Source organism: Numenius arquata, chromosome 7 (assembly GCF_964106895.1).
Source record: "Numenius arquata chromosome 7, bNumArq3.hap1.1, whole genome shotgun sequence".
In the NCBI taxonomy this organism is placed as follows: domain Eukaryota; kingdom Metazoa; phylum Chordata; class Aves; order Charadriiformes; family Scolopacidae; genus Numenius; species Numenius arquata.
Window position 1 is genome coordinate 19,785,210 of NC_133582.1, and position 18,758 is coordinate 19,803,967.

At 39.5% G+C, this 18,758-nt stretch overlaps 1 protein-coding gene across 1 annotated transcript in view; it reads right to left on the bottom strand.

The window, feature by feature from the left end:
- CEP85L (centrosomal protein 85L) overlaps nt 1–18,758 on the bottom strand; it is a 148,071-nt gene that overhangs the window by 90,601 nt on the left and 38,712 nt on the right. The window contains exon 2 of the mRNA XM_074150099.1: nt 9,175–9,336. Within this exon, the coding sequence (XP_074006200.1) occupies nt 9,175–9,336 (162 nt within the window). The remainder of the gene's footprint in view (nt 1–9,174; nt 9,337–18,758) is intronic.

Genomic DNA, 18,758 nt, shown 5'->3' on the forward strand with positions numbered 1-18,758 from the left:
TACGGACTCCTTCCATGTTACTTTAAAAAAGCATCCACAATACTATCTTTTGTACACAGATATAAAGCTAAATTTCAACTGGAGGAACATCAGTTTGGGAAATGTTCTCACCTCCACTCTCCTGGTACATTTCATACGAATTCCTCTAAAATACAAGCACATTTTGAAGTAAGAACCTTCTTTCACCACATCCCTAAATTGTCACTACTTGCAAGAATAAAAAACAGTGAAACTATGAGCTATCCAAGAAATTAAATTTGCTTATACACTTCTCCATTGGAAAGTCTTATTTTCTTCCATTAAGACCCAACATTAATGATGAATTCGCTTTAGCACCCACTCATTGCTAGATTTTCTTCAGTCTCAAATACTTGTATTCGCAATGAATTAATGGCATGCTACTTCTACACTTGTATTTCTTGCTGAAAATACAAATGAACTGTAAACCTGGGTAAATCAGCTATTACAACTATGTAAGCATACCTAAAGCAAGACACGAATCCTCAAGTCTCCAAAACTTCAGTAAAATTACACTGTAGCACTCAGTATGAGGCCGTGAAAAAGGCTTACAGATTCTAAGTACTGTGGAGATAAAGGAGAAGCAACTTTTACAAGCAACATGAGAATGCAATGTGATGGTGTGAGAATATGACCATCAGCTCCAGGAGCTTTAAAAGTGTCTAAGGACAACAAAAACATGGAGCAGAAGAAGTATTTAATACCATAGCACACAGGTGACTGGGGTTTCATCTGCAATTTCCTCTTCAACACAGCAGGAAGATGAGATTATGTTTACTGCACACTTTCTAAAGCTTACAATACTCACAAACACTAACATCTGCATTTTAAGAAAAATATTTAGGACTAGTTACTGTAACATTACCTAAAACTGGAATAACTTATTACAGAGAACAAACAAAGATTATTCTTATATACTAATAGATCTTTTTAAGCTAGACAGCCCTTGTTTTTCTAGGTTTATTCCAACCTCTGCTCATCTCTAATTACATGCCCTAGTTATCTCTTCAACCTGAATGAATGAAAAATACATGTGACTTTTTAACGTAATTCCTAAAAAAGGCAAAGGATCAGTAAGAAAGCAAAAACCCTCTGCAATTAACTGAAAGATTGCTGATAATTGTTGATAGCTCAATATAATGTAAAATATATGGATCAACTCCATTGTCATCTCAATTCGTAGTTTTCATACATTCAAATTTGACAAGTGCACATTTAAAAGACACTTCCTAGAATGAGGGGTTGTTCTCTTCCAGTGGCAAAGAAGTGACCTCTGTCTAGCTGATTGCTGTAGCTGTGTACTTCTACGAGACAGACTTCCATGACTGCAGCTGACACAAATGCAATCTTGTCAGCCCTTTAAAAGGAAGAAAAGAAAAAACCTCAAAAATTTCTTTTACCGTGTTTGTATTAGGAAAACCACCGATTTACCTTCTAAATTTGACTGGGAAAAAAGCATTTAAGATGGTGAAAAGAAAAAAGCAAAGTGACAATAATAATTGCTTTAAAAACGAAATAGTCACAGTTCTCCAAGGAATTTAACTTATCAAAACCAACAAACTTACACCTATTCTGCCTGAAAATTGACAGGCCAGCTGTTACCAACCATCACTCAGGTGAGGTTACTGCAAACAAACTCCCCCATGAGCAGACAGGCAAGCATTCTTACAGGCTATTTTTTCCCTTGCCAGTCTCCAAAATTCAAACTGTTTCCTTCCATCCAAAACTTGGGCTAGTGGTCAGACTTGTCATTTGCTGCATACTTCTCACTTTCTCATACAGACACTTAATCCCCTAACCTGAAGAAAGTCAGAGATGAAAGAAGTGAGGTGGAGTAAGCATGTTTCGTGTAAGAATGGTCTCTGCACATTGTTCTGACTCACTGCTGCCTTTATAATGCTAAAACTGATATGAAAAGTCCATCTGGCTTACCACAGCAGCTCACAGAAATGCAAGTGAGGTCCTGAAAAAGGTTCTCCTTAACAGGGAGCTTTTACCTTCTACTCCAAAAGTTTTTTTACAAAAATTCCTTATCATCAGTACACTGAAATAACAGCTAAAATAAAGGATGACACTGAACACATTAACTGGACTTTACACACACACACAAAAAGGTAGAAACAGGTGTGTTGAATAAAGACTAAAAGCAAAGCATAAGCCCTCCAGAAATAGGCAGTGTTGTAAAACTCTTAAAAACCAGGGATTTACAAAGCTTTCTATGGGGCATACAACCAGTATTCTCTGTCAAGTCCCAAGTGAGAACTCCAGGCAGCAGCAACAGGTCTCTTCTTGCTCAGCAAGAGGCTACAAGCAAATCATTACCTACATCCTAAGTGCCTACAGCCTATCACTAAGTGTCCTGCTTTGTCTAGAGTGGAAAGGATTAAAACAGTCCTGTGATTTTTTTTTCACATATGGCTGCAAATGCTACTTGAATACGTACCCTAAATACTAAGTAGCTACAGAATGTTTCGAGTGTTCATACAAATGTAGTTTAAGGCTCAAAATGCTCCTCTTTTTTGCTGTTCTGAAGCCGATCTCGCTCCTGTTTGCTTCGTGAGATCCTGAGTTACAGAGCTGATGAATGCAGGCCAGTTTTCTTTGACATAACAGTAGCAAGGAAAAATGCAAAGTCCTCCATGAAATCTCTCAGCAGAGATGTATAATGCTTGACATGCTCAGGTCTCATGATACTAACCTAAATATAGACAAGGTCATTGTATGATGCTCCCATCAGAATACCAGATATCCCCCACACTCCAAAAATACAGATTACAGGACAAAATAAAAGTAACTCCGCAAGATTTCACCTGAGCATGATGCAAATAATACGGAATAAGGGGCAGAGAATGTACTGGGTTTGGCTGGGACAGAGTTAATTTTCTTCACAGCAGCCCCTATGGTACTGTGTTTTACACTGGTGACCAAAACAGTGTTGATAACATACCAGTGTGTTAGCTACTGCTGAAGAGTGCTTACACAGCATCAAGGCTTCTGCCACCCCTGCAAGGGGGTGCACAAGAGGTTGGGAGAGGACACAGCTGGGACAGCTGACCTGAAATACCAAAGAGATTCCATACCATACAATGTCATGCTCAGTAATAAAACTGTAGGGCAGGTTTTTTCCAAAGTATTTGTTGCCTGAAGACGGACTGGGAATCGGTCTGCTGGTGGTGCTTTTGCATCACTTGATTTTTGTTTGTTTGTTTTTTCTTTCACTTATTAAACTGTCTTTATCTCAACCCACAAGTTTGGGGGCTTTTCCTTGCTTTTGGTCTTCTGATCCTCTTCTCTATCCCACTGGGGGAGAGTGACAGACTATGTGGGGGCTTACCTGCCAGCAGGGGACATACAACCTCCCACACCATCTCAAACACATTCGTTCTGATATAACTCAGTGACATAGCTTCCAAAATACATATGATAGAAATAACTTTTTGCACAGTATCAAAGTGAATGCTGTCAAATCCTAAGTAAGCACAATTTATCTTCACTGAGTTATTTCCAATTAGAACAAACAGAAGTCCTCTTTCTAAAAACCAAGTGCTGATGTTAGCTGAAGGCAAAATTCACTGAGTTCATTGGGCAGATCACCCCACTGGCTGGAGAAAAATCCTGGTACTATTTTTTATGAGAGGCAAACTAAGCATGTGCATACTGTGAGCTTGTTTCTATGGAGAAATTACCACAAAAGAAGGCAAAGTATGAAGTTAAAGCAGCATCTACTTCTCTCTGCAGAACACTCACATCTGGAATTAGTGAGTGCCTTTAGTTAAGTTCAAGTCAATTTCAAATTCAGAGTATACAGGTTCATATCTGTGGAGTATGCTATTGTCATTTGAAGTAATTTCTCCATGTCTTACTTCAGCGGAAATTTATTAGCATCATTTTTTCCTATCTATTAAATCCTGGAAATAGATTACTTGAATTCTGAAATAACCTATGTTTAAATTTTGTTCAAATCCTACCAAAAAAAACCCAGAAAATAAACAGCCACGCTCTGAGCATCAATATTTATATTCCCCTCAGAAATATAGACAGGGCAGGACACTGCTTTACAGCCTGAGATTTGGCAAGCAGGGAGGAAGAATGCCTCAAACATAATTATTTTCTACCCTCCAAACAATCAAGCTACTTCACCAAACTTATGCCAGTACTTGCCAGGTTCCAAAGGCATAGAGACTAACCTCAACTCAATTAAGTTCGGGACTCCTCTGAAAATCCATCTTCTTCCTAAACTGGTGAGAACAGTAGACAATGAGCCCAAAGTACACTGCCTGCTCTCAAGATCTAGGATCCTTGTGCTATTGCACCTTCCCTACATCAAAACTGAGAGCACAAACTAGTATTTGACCTGTACACATTCTCAATCCCATTTTTTGTAGCATGCTAAAGAAAGGAAGAACCCCCCCCAAGATACTCATAATTAGATTTTGTCTCCTGAAAATCAATTCTGCCTTTCGCTACATTAAGTAGCTATATTTATTAACTTCTCTTTTTTTCCTTCAGCAAAAAGAAGAAAAAAAAAAAAAAAAGAAGTGTTAGAATACCATGCTCAGGACCTGCTGGAAGAACAGTGCTTGAAATAGCAAATCAAATAACTTTGGAGCTGGCTGTACCATGTTCCCTGGCGTATCAAGAAATGCTACAATTAAATTGAACTGATTAGATTTTTTAATCTGTTAAAAAGGTAACATATTCAGTTCAAAATGAGAGACAAGAGACTCCTCCAGGTCTCATAACATTGAAACAAGTTCCTATTCTATCAGTTAAGTATTCCAGAGAAGTAATATCTATACAAAACGCAGTGGCAATATATCAAGCATGCTGTAGTTAGTCGACGATACTCCACTTGTGAAACTCCTCTCCCGAAGGCAACCTCTATATATAGCTATGGAACAGCGTTTTAAATCGTGAACAGACCACACTTATTCAGATTTCTATATGAAGAGAGACACAATTACCCGTCTATCTTAACTCAATATTTCTACTGGGGGATGGGGGGGGTGGGGGGGTGGTGTCAGGGGTGGGGCGTGTTTAAAAAAAAGAAGTCTTTTAAAAAATTTAACCTATCAGAGCATCAACTCCCCAGTAAAAAAGTAGTAACTCTGATCCTCTGCATCCAATCTCTCTTCCAGGAAAGCAACATTTTATGAATTCTTATGCCTGCCTAGCAATTTGCAACCACAAATGGTAAATCAAGAATCGTTTTTAACAGTAAGGGAGAAAGATCTGCTTTATAAGGAACTTTCCCCTGCACGGCAAGCTTATCTTGTCACATCAATTTCTAGTTCTTAAACCTCCTGTCCAAAAGGCAAAACTCACAATGTGCACAGGAGAAAGAGCTCTGCTGGGGTTTATAGCCCATTTAATTTTTGATAAGTCCCCAATTCTCTAATTGGGTAACCCAAATAAAAACAATCTCAAAAATGCTTAAAACACAGACTTCATGTTTCCTATGTAAATGGTACTGAAAGAATGGTTATACAGAGACAGACAGGTGACTGGCACAGGTGTCACAATGGTTATTAAAAACTGTAAGTATAAATGCTGTTACTGCTGATAGAGAATAGGAAACATGGTGCTTCATGAATGCATTGCACACTTCTATACAGTATCCCATGCCTTTTTCCTAATAGACATTGTAAATTTTAAAAGAAGCACTTTAATCTAGACCATGCTTTTAATGTAGACAGAGAATTAGAGAAGTCGTAATTTAGACCTTTACCACAATCTGCTTCCATTTGAAAGAATTCCCAGTTGCACAAAGACACGACACAAAATCTTGTAACTGAAAGTTCTCAGAACTTTGTACCTGCAGTTTTTCATTACAAGAGAGGTGTTTTTCTGCCACCCACCTCCCCTTAACTTTGTTTCTCTTATAGCTTCAGTTCTGAAATAATAACAACAATCTTTTGGTCAAAATCTGAAGATTAAGAGACAACCTAAATCTAAAGACCTGTACACAGCATAGCTGCTAAGTGTTTAATGTTGGGAGCTATCTTTTGTCTGTATAAGCATAAGCCACAAATGTTATGTTTGCCATTTCTAGAATTGCCAGTGAGAAGGAAAACAAGAACAAGCCAATTCAGATTGTCTTCACCAATAATTGGCCACCAATGAAAACCTCTTCTTCCACACCAAATTCTACCAGAAATGCAGGAACTTTACAATCATTTCATATGGGTCTACATTTCACTTCCACCAAATTTCTTAACCAAGAAAACAAATTTTTTTCTGAAGACTTGGGCAATCAATGCCCAAGAGGAAACTATTCTGTCAGTCTTGTACAGGTTAAGCTGAAAACAGCAATAACAGAGTTGACTTAGAAGTACAGGTAACTTTAAAAAGAAAAGAACCTGGAAAAGACCGTATCAAAATCTTTTCCTCCTGTTCCATAAAAATAATTACTGTGTTCTGTATCTCGCTCAAAAACTGATCTGAATCCAGAACCACTTACTGACAGGAAACAAACAAAAAAACCCTAACCATATTAACTGCCTTTTTTTTTTTTTAAATGCCTTTTTATCCTTAAATTAAGAGCACTCTGAATTAAAAGTTTTAGATCTATTCTACCCAAATTAACACCCCCACATTTACAGCTTCTAAATTTCTCTCCTCAGCTCCCCCCAGTGCACACATCAACATTGCTCAACATCAACAATGAAACTCCACTAGTTATTTCATTTCCTAATTTTCCTACCTTTGCACAACACAACATACAGACAACAAACTGAATACATTCCGACACAAAAGATTTTCTCTTGTCTTTGTAAAAACGCATCTCCCCTCCAAACCCTACAGGTTTGAGCCAAGAGAGTTACTTGGCATTATTCTTTAAACCCTGCACTTTCCAAAAGAACGAGTGCTCCTGAAATGAAGTATGAATAAGAAGATTAATTTAAAGGAAGATTTAAGATGCAAGGAAAGCCAGTAAAAACAGATTTTAAATGCATCTGAGCTCCTTTCCCTGCACCAGTGTATTTACTAGTAACTACACATTTGTACAAATGAGTTCACTTGCAACTTCCAGAATTAAAGCAGAAGTTAATGTTAATTCTGAATATTTTTTTATTTTATTTTTAGTAGGCATAATAGAAAGGAAATAGCAAGGCCACATTTCATTCTCTGAACATTGTTAAAAATTGTAATGATCTGCTGACTTGTGAAAAAAATTCCCCTCTGCAAAATCCCCAAGGGCTTCTTCCCAAGCACCACATTGAGAGCAGATGGCCAGCATCAAGTCTGCAATTACCAGTCTGGCCTGGCAGCCTCACAGATCACAATGATACTCTTTTCGTGGATGTGGCGAGGGAGCAGCCCTCTGCAGAGATGCAGATAACTAGGTATCATAGGTAACAGCACTTTCCAATAAAAACCTATGTATACATTCAGTTTCCAAACCCGTCATATGCTCCCTCCTTCCATTAACTCCTTCCATTAATTTTACATTTAGGTTTCCCTCCTTTTTAATTTAACATTTTATTTTCTGCTACTGAAAGTTTTTCAAACAAGGTGGCAGAAAATTGATAACATTAAGGATACAGTAGAACTGACCATTGTTAAGCAGTTCATGAAGTTTGTGCCTCTGGCAATAGCCGTTGTTCCAACTTTTCCCCTCTTTATTTTAGATTTAGAAACCCCAAAAGCAGCTCTTAACAATGATCTATTAAAAGCATGCAAATGGACAGAGTTATTAGTTAACTGGTAACAAATGCCTATCAAACTTGTGATTGTATCAGTGTGCCATCATCCCCCACACCCCCAAGAAAACAGTTGTTCTGTTCTCCTCTTTAGCCAGGAGGACATCTGATGAGGAGGTGCTGTTTCATTTCCTCTCCTCCCTCCCACTCCTCAAATGGAGAAGCCCTCAAAGGGAGGGGAGAGCATGTTTTTAATTCAAGTGCTGCGTCTTAAAATACTATGGTGCAACACTTGGGTGAGACTGATGGTAAATCTAGATACGTACACCATGAGAAAGCTTTATTCCCCCTACATCCCTTTAAAAAAAAAGGCAGCAATAAGACTTCTGCATTAACAACCATTTACACTTTTAGTTTTACACCCAAGAATGTGAGTATTTGAGAAAAACCTTTATTTTGCCAAAGCCAATAAATGTTTAGAAATGAAAGTAAGCAGAAAGCTACTCCTTTCCAACTGACAGATACAACAGGAAGAGGGTGGAAAGGATTTCCTCATGTGCAAAGAGGCCTCACAGACTTAACTGAGGCATTCGGACCTCTCCTCAGGAATGCTCAGCCCCCCTGTAGAGAATTGTCTCTTACATTCATTCAGGATTCCTTACTTCATTTCTACTAATTCTTCCTGTTCTTCCTCATTTCAGCTACCCCTTTTGAAAAATCTACCAGGCAGAAAGGCGCTGGAGAAAAGTACATCACAGTCCTGCTGTCGTTACCTTAGCCTTGAAAAATCTTACTGGGAAATAAGGCTGTGCAAGCAGAAAACTGCCTAGTCTCTCCCTCACTGAGGCTTAATTGCAGTGACACATTCCATAGGGAAGGTGCCAGTGTTAGGGAGATACTGCTACCACAGAGGCTGAACCCCTCCCTGATAAGATCAACTTTCAGTAATCATGATTTGGTCTGAACTAAGTATTAACAATCTTTAGATAGTGTTGATTTTCCTTAAAGATCTTTGACTACGTGTCAAATGGCATGCAATAAAATGTAAACATATTTCCCACCAGAAGAAAGAAATGAGAAGACAACGTGCCCCATTTTCCTCCCAGCCCCAAAGAGTAAGCTCTCTTTGCTGACACAGAGTGAATACCAACGAGCCTTGGCTTTTCATCAACTCCCTCAAAAGTTTTTCTGCTTTTACCACTCCTTTATCAAGTGCTGTAGTACGGGATATTGCTTCTCTGTATAAATCTGGCACTTCTTGTAACTGCAATTATCAAAAGATCTAACACAAGTACTGGCTTTGTGGCAGAAACGCAAGTTAATGCACACAACTCATGCAGAAGTAAATTAATTAAATCCCACCAAAACAATTACTCGGTCCAGCCAGGAAAACAACGAACTGCACGCGCTAAACAGCTTTGGAAAAGTACCGTTATTTTGGGAAACATACCTTCAAAACATTTTGGATTGCTTCTGCCTCAGAAACATCCAAAACGGAACCGTGTCAACTCACCTTCCACACTATCAGAACAGGAGGTACCGATCCCAGTGTCCCCGCTGTCGGAAGCTATACTGTGTCTTCTGACAGGATTGCTCTGACTGCTTGCTGAAATGGCTGTGTGCTGCCACAGGGACTCAGCACCAGGTAACCATCCCACTGAGGAATAATCTGAGCCTACAAAGAAGGAAGCCAGAAGTCTGTCATTACAGATACAGTACAGAATTCAACAACAAAATACCAGTCAAGATGCAAACTGCAAACTCAGGTTTGAGCCAGACTCTGCGCCGATGTTTTGGGGTATTTTTGTATTAAAATACTTCTACTAGGTGGAAACTTCCCAAACAGTAAATACATTTTTACTATTTAAAAACATGACCCTTAAACTGTCCTTGCACTAACTTTAACAGGACATTTATCATACAATTCCTATACTAGAACTGATTCTCAACTCAGAGCAGAACTTGGCATTGCAAGCATTTAAACACAGTCAAGAGAGATGACTGAATTTTAGGACAGAAACCAGTTGAAGACTTGGCCAGTTAAATACAGTCATTTCCAACCAGGCACAAACCACACGACCTAGGTCATAAAATAAAGCCATCAATGAAATCTTAACACTGATATCTAAAGTAATTAATTATTTTTCACTGTTATCAGTAGTTTTCAGTTATCAAAAGATAGACTACCAACTCAGGCAGGCATATAGTAGCTGCACACAAGCTGTCTTTGTGAGACATCTATCCACCTAGTGGTTTGTTTCATTTTGGTTATTTTAATTTTTTTTTATTTATATAATCATTAAAATACTACCTTTTATATCCCAATTCAGAGCAGCAAATAGTTCCTCTGTTCAAGTAATTTTTGACAATGTCTGGCCAACTTAATAGTCAGTCTTAAGGGAAAATACACCACAGAGTATAACCCCAGAGGACCACTGCAATTTCCAATAGCCAATATCTAAATCCAAGCATTGTTTAAAAGCAGAATACTGATCAGCATGTTCGCACTCCAAACCAGCAGAGCCACATGAAGAACCTTGGAAAAAAGCACAGCCTGCTCTTGATTTTTATGTATAATCACATACATACACCCCCTCTAGCAGTTAGCTTTGCATAACACTTTCTGCAGGAAATGACTCATGAAGAAGTATCAGTTCACATACAATGTCTCTTATGCTACATGTGGTTATTTTTAGGTCATTTAAACATTTTCAGCAGTGTCCATCCAAAGTCATACCAGCAATTTGCCTCTGCAATGACATCTGTAGATCATTGTGATTTCCAGCTGTACTTGGTTCCCAGTAAATCAAATAGTTTAGAAAAGGATGTAAAAATGAATACATATCTGTATATATAAATAACCCCCCCCACACACACATATATGAATACATACAAACTCCCCATATAGCAGCCAAACCACTAGACCTACTAGCCAGAGCGGTAACAGCTGCTCACCAAGCCACTTGTAAACCAAGGGATACAGTACATGCTTCCTTACTGTATGCACTATTTTACTGTAACATGACATCTAAGGCAGTCGACTTTCTGTAAGTAGGTTCTTTGAGGTCTTAGATATGCCTGTCTGTCTCATTTGTCTCAACTTCATTCTTCTTTGAGGTTACTGCCTCTTTTTCCCTTTAACACATTTCTGTACCTTTCCTCACAGTCTTCAGAATCACTCCATTCCCCTTCCCCTTCATTCTACTTTATCCATACCTTGTGCAGTGTATTTCCTTCTCTTCCTTAAACTTTCTTTTCCTCCCCAAAAGCCTCTCAACTCTTAATTATTCCATTGAGTAGCTTTCAAGTCCAAGAGTGAGGCAGCAGAACAGAAGATCAGAGGAACCAGACATGAACTTGACTGCCGGTGTCTCACCTGTGGCTCACCAGTCACACCCTGTAAGGAGGTCCCAGCCAAGATCCTAAGCAAATACCACTCCAGGTGTCACTCTTCATAGCATTCTCTCTGTGTCATCATCTCATGTACGGAAATGTGACAGTTTCCCGTACAGCTAGTGGGAAACTGGGACGCTTCTTCCTCCCCTACTACCCAGCACATTTTTCACTAAATGCTCTGGCTGATTTGGGAGCAGTAATTTTTCCCGTCCCTCCCTCTAAATAGGTCTACTTTCCACAGGAGTTCCACTTCATGCTTCTCCAGCTGCATCTCGCTATTCCAGCAAGAATAAAGTTGACTTATGGGAGCCCAAGCTAATTAAGCCAGAGACAGTTCTGATTTAGAAGACACTTAAAATACATTTTTAGAAGAAGAAATTTAGTTCCATTTACCCTTTATTATGCTGTTCTCCACAATACAGTTCTTTGGTGACATTTCAGCTTTTATGGCATTAAACAAGTGTTAAAGGAAACACAGCAGCTAATGCTTCCACCTACTGCACATTAAATCAACACAGCTTTAAGCGTCAAACTCTTTAGACCTCTTGGCTGGACAAGTGTTCAATACATGGACCTATAGCCATCCATACACAGACCCCCAAAGGGAGGGATAATTTTCACTTTGGTGGAAGTTTCAGTAATAAAAGCTAAAAATACCACAAAACAAAAGAGTAACTTTGGTAGGAAAGGACATTGAGAGGTCATCTAGTCCAACCCCCAGCCCTAAGCAAAGCTAATTAAATCAAGCTGCTCAGGGTCACATCCAGCTGAGTCTCAAACACCTCCAGGGACAGAGATTCCACAACCTCTCCAGGCAGCCTGTTCCAGCATTTACCCACCCTCAGTGCACCAAAGATTCTCCAAACAGCTCATCAGAGTCTCTCATGATCCAGAACTGTGCTTGCTGCAACATATCACAAAAGATGCAACGCTACAGTGCAACGAGACTACAAAAAGGGGTACCGCACTGAGGGGCAGACACTCATTCCCATCAGCGTGTCTACAGGTACTTTCAGGTGAAGAAATAAAAAACATCACAAAACACCCTACTATAACCTACTCTGAATTTTAGACCTATGTGCAGACAGCCTGGGAACACACCAAGCCCCGAGTGTGGTGCTAAAGCGTAGGTCCAGGAGGACTTGCTGGCACAACACAAAATGAACACAACACTTCCTGTAGCACCTTTGCATCCAGGGGCAGGACAGCGTTTCCACATAAAGCCTGATCCTTAAGCTGGTAGGCCTGAAAGAGGTAAGTGCACACATGCATAGCTACACACAGATCAGCATGAGGCCAGCAAGGGTTTATTAGCCTTGGCTCAGCAAAGGCCTGCCAGACCCCATCTGGCTCTCCAGGGAAATACTCCAGTCTCTCTGCTCTGTGCTCCGGGCTCCAGAAGGGTCTCTTCACTCAGGCGCTGCCTCTCACCACCCCTCGCAAAGCACAGCTGGCTGCGTGCAGCAGGAGAGCGCCCACGCTGCCGCCACCAGCATCACGCTTCTTCCCCTACACGGAGGCACGGAGCGAGGCTGAGACGGGGGGGGAACGCTCTCATTTTCTCACTCACTGAGCTTCTACTGTTCAGGAGCAGCCTCTGGATTCAAAAGGGATACATCCCAAGAAAGAGAATTGTTTTAGAATTTGAATAGGAAAACAGTGTGTTCTTTTTGACCTGTCAGACATGCCAACAGAACATGCTTGCAGGTGATCACTTCAAGAAACTCTCTTTGCTTGACACTAAACATGTAGCGCTTTTTTTTTTTTTTAATTAAGATAGCTAATGACGTATTCCAGAAGTCTACACTTTTTAATGTTTCGTGGTGCATCCGCATCATTGCTTTACTTTGCTGACCTAATGGTGATTCTGCACAATAGAAGGCCATTATGAAAATTAACAGTCTACATGAAAAACAGCTTTTTAAAGCTAATTGAACCCACTCCCGTAACTGTCCAAGAAAAGGGAAACAAGATAGGAGAGATGGACTCAGTAAAAGTCTCAACAGTAAGTCATGTGTACCTAATTCAAAGTGCCAGACAGCAGACCCCATCCCCATCATTGAGGGAAGCTCCAGCAAGGAAGTATAAGCGAGAAAATAAGACCCTATAGACCTCATTAGTCCAAGTCAATATTTTAAAATTCCTTTACTGGTTTCCTTATTTGAAACTGACCTTCGGAGCAAGTCCTGAAGAATCACCAATCGCCATGCACCCTGTTCTATGCTCCCCATCTCCTTTTCAACAGCTCTCTGTAAATGAAGGCTCTTTCACACAGCAAACTGCCGATACTAAAGGAACCAAGTTTAAGAGGGGCAGAAGACGCCCAGGCATCCCCACACCTGCTTTACCCTGCTGCTCTCCTCTCAAACCTGCCCATCAACAGCTACTGTCCATCTGCCCAAAATACAGCGTGGAGCGAGAGAAGCAAACAAAAATTTCTAATAGGTGTTTGTGCTGTTAAATTGATCATTACCATCTGACTATGACCATTCCTAACTGGGTCAGGAAAATCTAAGTTTCGTATGATTTAATGGCAGAGAAAGACAAGTAGTATCATCCTACCTGGCTACGATTTCCAACAACATAACAAATAAAATACAGCCAAGATCCCAAACAAATCTCAGACAGAGCTTGTTTATACAAACAGTTGACTGCATCCTTGAATTTGGTCAGTTACATATACCAACATAGCGCTGTGTTCCCAGCCTAGGCACTTAGATCAGTTAACAACTAAGTATATGAACTGCAGGAAGTAGATTATTTATTGAAAGAGATCAGTTGTTGAAATTTCACTCCAAAAACGTGTATCTTTTTCTGTGTATTACAGAATGCTGTTAGCTACTGCTGGCAAGGTGGCACCTAGTTAATTCTGGATCATTACCACTTCTAATTTCAGTGGCATGCACAGATCCCACATGATCTACATACACAAAATAGTAACACCACTGTCTTTTTATTTGGTTCCTAAAATACCTCTAACATGCTTGAATGTAAAAAGTTTAATTTTAAGTGACAGCTATGATACTGTTATTTTTCCTAGATGCTGAATGAAAAGCAACAGCATAAGACTTTACTGGGTTTCACAGCAAATACATGCTCACTTAAGGATACTGACTTTTCTATTTCACACCATGACTGTGACATAGATTGTGGGCAGAAGTGAATCACCCACGACAGCCAGTGCAAATTTATACAGCCAAAGGATTCTGAAGGGGAGATCTCACTACAGTACTATCAAAACTGACAACTATGCAAAGCTCAATCTAGCCATCACAGGTAAGACCAAGCTGTACAATAATATGTCATGACACAATGGCACTGAAGCCTGCCTGAAGCTCTTTCAAGGAAAGAGTCAGCATTTCAGCCCAAAACACTGCCAAAGTTATTCAGTTCACCCTCATCATCAACAACTTTGAGCAAAACCCTGCTATTTATTCTGGAAGATCATGCAGTAGTATTTTGAAATAAGTCAACCCACCTTCAACCCGGTTCCTGCACACCTACTCATACAGCCCCCTGACACTGCTGAACATAGCCCAGCTGCAACTTCCCCCCCCTCATTCTCAATGAATCCTTCAAGGTTTTGGAGCCTCTTCTGTGCTTTCTCCCTGTCCCATAGAGCCAAGAAACCGCACATCAAAAGGAAAAGTCTACAGACAAACCCACAAATGGTCTCTCAGTGAACTGTTTGCCATATTGTAGGAATAAACTTAACTTCAGCTGGAAAATGTTTATGTTTACTGATCATAGTTGCGAGAACATTATTGCTAAAAGACTGAAGAAAATCTCACTTCAGTGCACGTTTCATGCATGACAATTCTTTGCCGACAGTTATTCTATTCTCTTTTTCAACTGATGAAAGACGACACAAATAATGAGAGAAGGAAATAAAGGCAGGGGAACTTAAAATGGCAAAAAGAAAACCTTTTCGAAAAGTAGACACGAGCAGATGTCATACTTGAACATATTTATATAGTTTAAAAAAAAAAAAATCTGTTAGTCTTATAATGGTGCAAGAACAGCCTCCTTCAATCAAAGGTGAAGCAAAAGATAAACTGGATTCAATCCAATATCCTGACACAATAAATACATATTCTTGAAAATAGTATTAAAAAACTAGCATCCCAACCCTGACAGCTAGACAAGTATTTGCCAGGGGCACTACATCTCTATGATCCTTCTGCAGAACAATTTGCAACCTTTATTAATACAAATATCCAAAACAAGTTCCACATCTACAAAGCATCCTCTTGTCTTCTGAGATGAGCAATACTCTGGTAGAAGAGGGTTTCTAAAGCCTTCAGGGAAGGTGGCCAGATGACAGTTTCAGGACCCTTTTAACAAACACTCTGGAGGTGGCAGAAGCCCACAGCTCTACCAGCTGGCCATGGACTGAAGTACCAGAAGGTCCTATCCCTCCTCCCACATGAATTCAGCTGAGAGTAGGTGGATGATACAGCTTAATCTGAGTGCAAAAAGGAGCAGGGCAAAGTGGGATGAAATGACAGCCCTAACTACTGAATTTTTATATTTCAGTTTCTCAAAAGCACTTTACAATGTCAGATAGCTAAAGTATGATTCATCCTGAGGACTCATATCCTTTATTAGTGTGCTTTCTTGACAGAGCCTGCAAGCTATTTAACTAAGTTCTCCTAGTTTTTCAGTTGGAAACTGATTAGAGCAATCCTAAGTATGAAGAAAGATAAAAATGTACAGATATAGAGGGAAGCATGGAAAGAAAAGCAGGAATGCAAGAGCTTAAGCAGAATATTGAGGGGGAGACTTTTTTACTGGCATTTTTACTTGTACAGCTTTATAACATACTGCCTGGCATACAAAGGCCCATGCCTGTCCTCTGTACTATTCATGTGCAAAAGAATTCACTTACCAGAGTGAGCAAAAGACAACATAAAATAGTAAAGGAGAAAAATGAAAGCAGAAGAGAGAAACCCAAAGAAGAAAATCCTCAAAATACAATCCTCACAGTAAACATACACCAAATTGGCAGTATCAATTAGAAGAAGCTGACTAGGGTCATATTTTAAGGAATATAAACTTGTGCTCCAATTTCTTGAGAGCGCTAAATTTTAAGTAGATTGTGTCACCAAACCTCCAGCTTCTTTTGCCTCTGGAATTCCTTAATAAAAGTTAAACCGTTTGGGGTTTCTTTTTCCCCACAGAAGTGGCTAAATGTACATTCTTTCATCATAGATAATTATAGCTATAAAACCTTTGTCTTCTATACAAAACAATATTTCAGCGTGAACTTTCACCAGTTACAATTTTTTATGACTTTACAAATGTGTATGGCACCATACAACAAGAAGTTACAAGGTTTCTCATGCAGGCAAGTATGCAATCTAGAAGAAGGAATGGAAACTAAGAAGAATAAATATGTTTAATTTGACAAATGAGCTTTAACTGCCACAGCAAGATTCTCTAAAGACATAATCAGGTAGGTCACTCTCTCTCAACCCCTCGCACCAGAGTCCATAGAAAGTAAGAGGTGTCCAGCTCTGACTTTCCACCAAGGAGTCCAGCTGGCCAGCTTATGCCACCGGCTAAAATGGGCTTGAGCCGAGAATGCTGTTTGACATTAGAGCTAATCAGATCTAGTGGTCAGCTGCTACACAAAGGCTGGTCACCTTTCCCAGACACACACTCACTGTTGCTTCCCCAGCACAAGCCCTGCCGCTCCAGACACCACAGAAAGTGGTTCAGGAACAAACTGTCCCCACTCACAAAAAAGGTTATCTGCTAATTTGATTTCCTAAGCTGGCTCAGCAAGGGGTCAGGCTAGAAGCAGTGCCAAGGAAGGAGTGGGAATGTAGAAGCACACTTCTGATGCCTAGCATCAACTAGCTAGTAGCGAGGTTTACCCCTACTGCCAAATTCCACATTAAGGCAGATTCTAAACTGGAGCAAGATAAGCATAAATCTTTGCTGGCTTCACCATGGACAACAAAATCTGTTCAACTAGCAGAAAGCTGTGTTCAATACAGCATTCGGCTAGCTAAAAAGGTAGCAAAATCCCTAGGCTGACACAGTATGTACTAATGGACTTGGTATCCCTGATTTCTAGTCTAGAAAACACGTAAAACAAGAACTAAAATTCATAACACTTTATAATTTTTAAACAGACAGCATTTAGCTGTAGTTATTTAATATCAACGCAAATATGAAATTCCTACCCTTGTCAGGAAAGAAAGAGATTTGCTTTCATTTCATCACTGACAGGAGCAAGAACAGGAATTCAGTCCAGTTGTTGATGGCACTCCTGTGAGTTTTCCGCTTCCAGATAGAGTATTTGCATAAAACAGAACTTCAAAATACAAGCTGCAGATGTTTCTTATTTCACGTTTGGCACACAGACTACATATATTACCTCATGCCTGCTACGCTGGCTTGCCTCTTTGTCTTCGGACTCAATGCACTATTCACCCCGTAGAAACACAAAATGATATTCTTAGTTTCCATTCACTTCCACATAGTAATTGCAGAGGAGAAGGCTACCTTTTAAACTTGGAAAGTTTATCACTTAGAATATGAAGAGGGGAACGTCTAGGAAAATAAACACATTAAGTTAAACTTAAAGTTAATATAAACTTCAAACAGCAAGCCCTCAGGACACACAGTCAGCTCCTAGAGTCTGTTAAAAAGCTGTACACTTGTAGGTGACCAGCTGAATCCTTCTCCAATCAAAAAAAAGAGCTAATTATCATCTATGTCTCAGCCCTTCTTGCAGCTTAGCTTTATCAGCATTCAAAACTATGATCAAGTCAGTTTTTCTCCAAACTGTTTGTCATTCCAACATTTTTCTTACAGAATTACCTTTGCCCCCTCTCTTTCTGTTTAAGGAGTTAATTCAATCTCCTCTATGCATGGGGAAAAGTGAAGTAATCACAGCTGCTAGAACAAGTCAAAAAATACTAAATGGTTTTAAGCAGTTCCCACACTTACCAAAGCAGATCAAATAAAGGAGTCTAGCAGTCTTACTTTTTTCAAACATGGCTATAATTTGTCTCCTCCTTGTAATCAGATATCAGATCTAAAGATACCTTTGACACTAAAATAAACGGTGAGACAGAGACCAAAAAAAAAAAATTTCACTGAAACATTTTGCTCAATATAACAAAGATAGAACTTTTTTGATCATTTTTCAAAGATGTGCATTACACACACAACAGGATGTACTTTAATATGGACATACGAGAGACCAGAGCCTCCACACTACAGTTTTAGCGTGTGCTAACAGAAATATACACATCATGTAAGTGACTTCCCATATTGTTACGTTTTGGTTAAAAGGACAAAATTCTGGCTTCACTTGTCATTAGGAGACTTTCCTTACAAACTTCCAATGCACATGTCACAAGGCACAACTTTTCCCCAATCTCAGCTCGTCAGCTTCCACTCACACCTATTCAATATAAGCAGCAAGGACAGTACTCTGGAATTTAAAAAGAAAGAGCAGTAGTTCAAAAAAAATAAAAATAAAATTCCTTCACACTGTACATCATCAACACTAACTAGGATACTTCCAGTCAAAACCAGTACTTCTTTTGTTTTCATCTTCTCAACTACAATCACTTCTGATGTAAAACTTCACATTACAATAATTCTACAACCACACAAAAGCCCTTGTTCAATCAGTTTGGTATTTCAGATGATGATGTAAACAGAAAGAAATTAAGATGACAA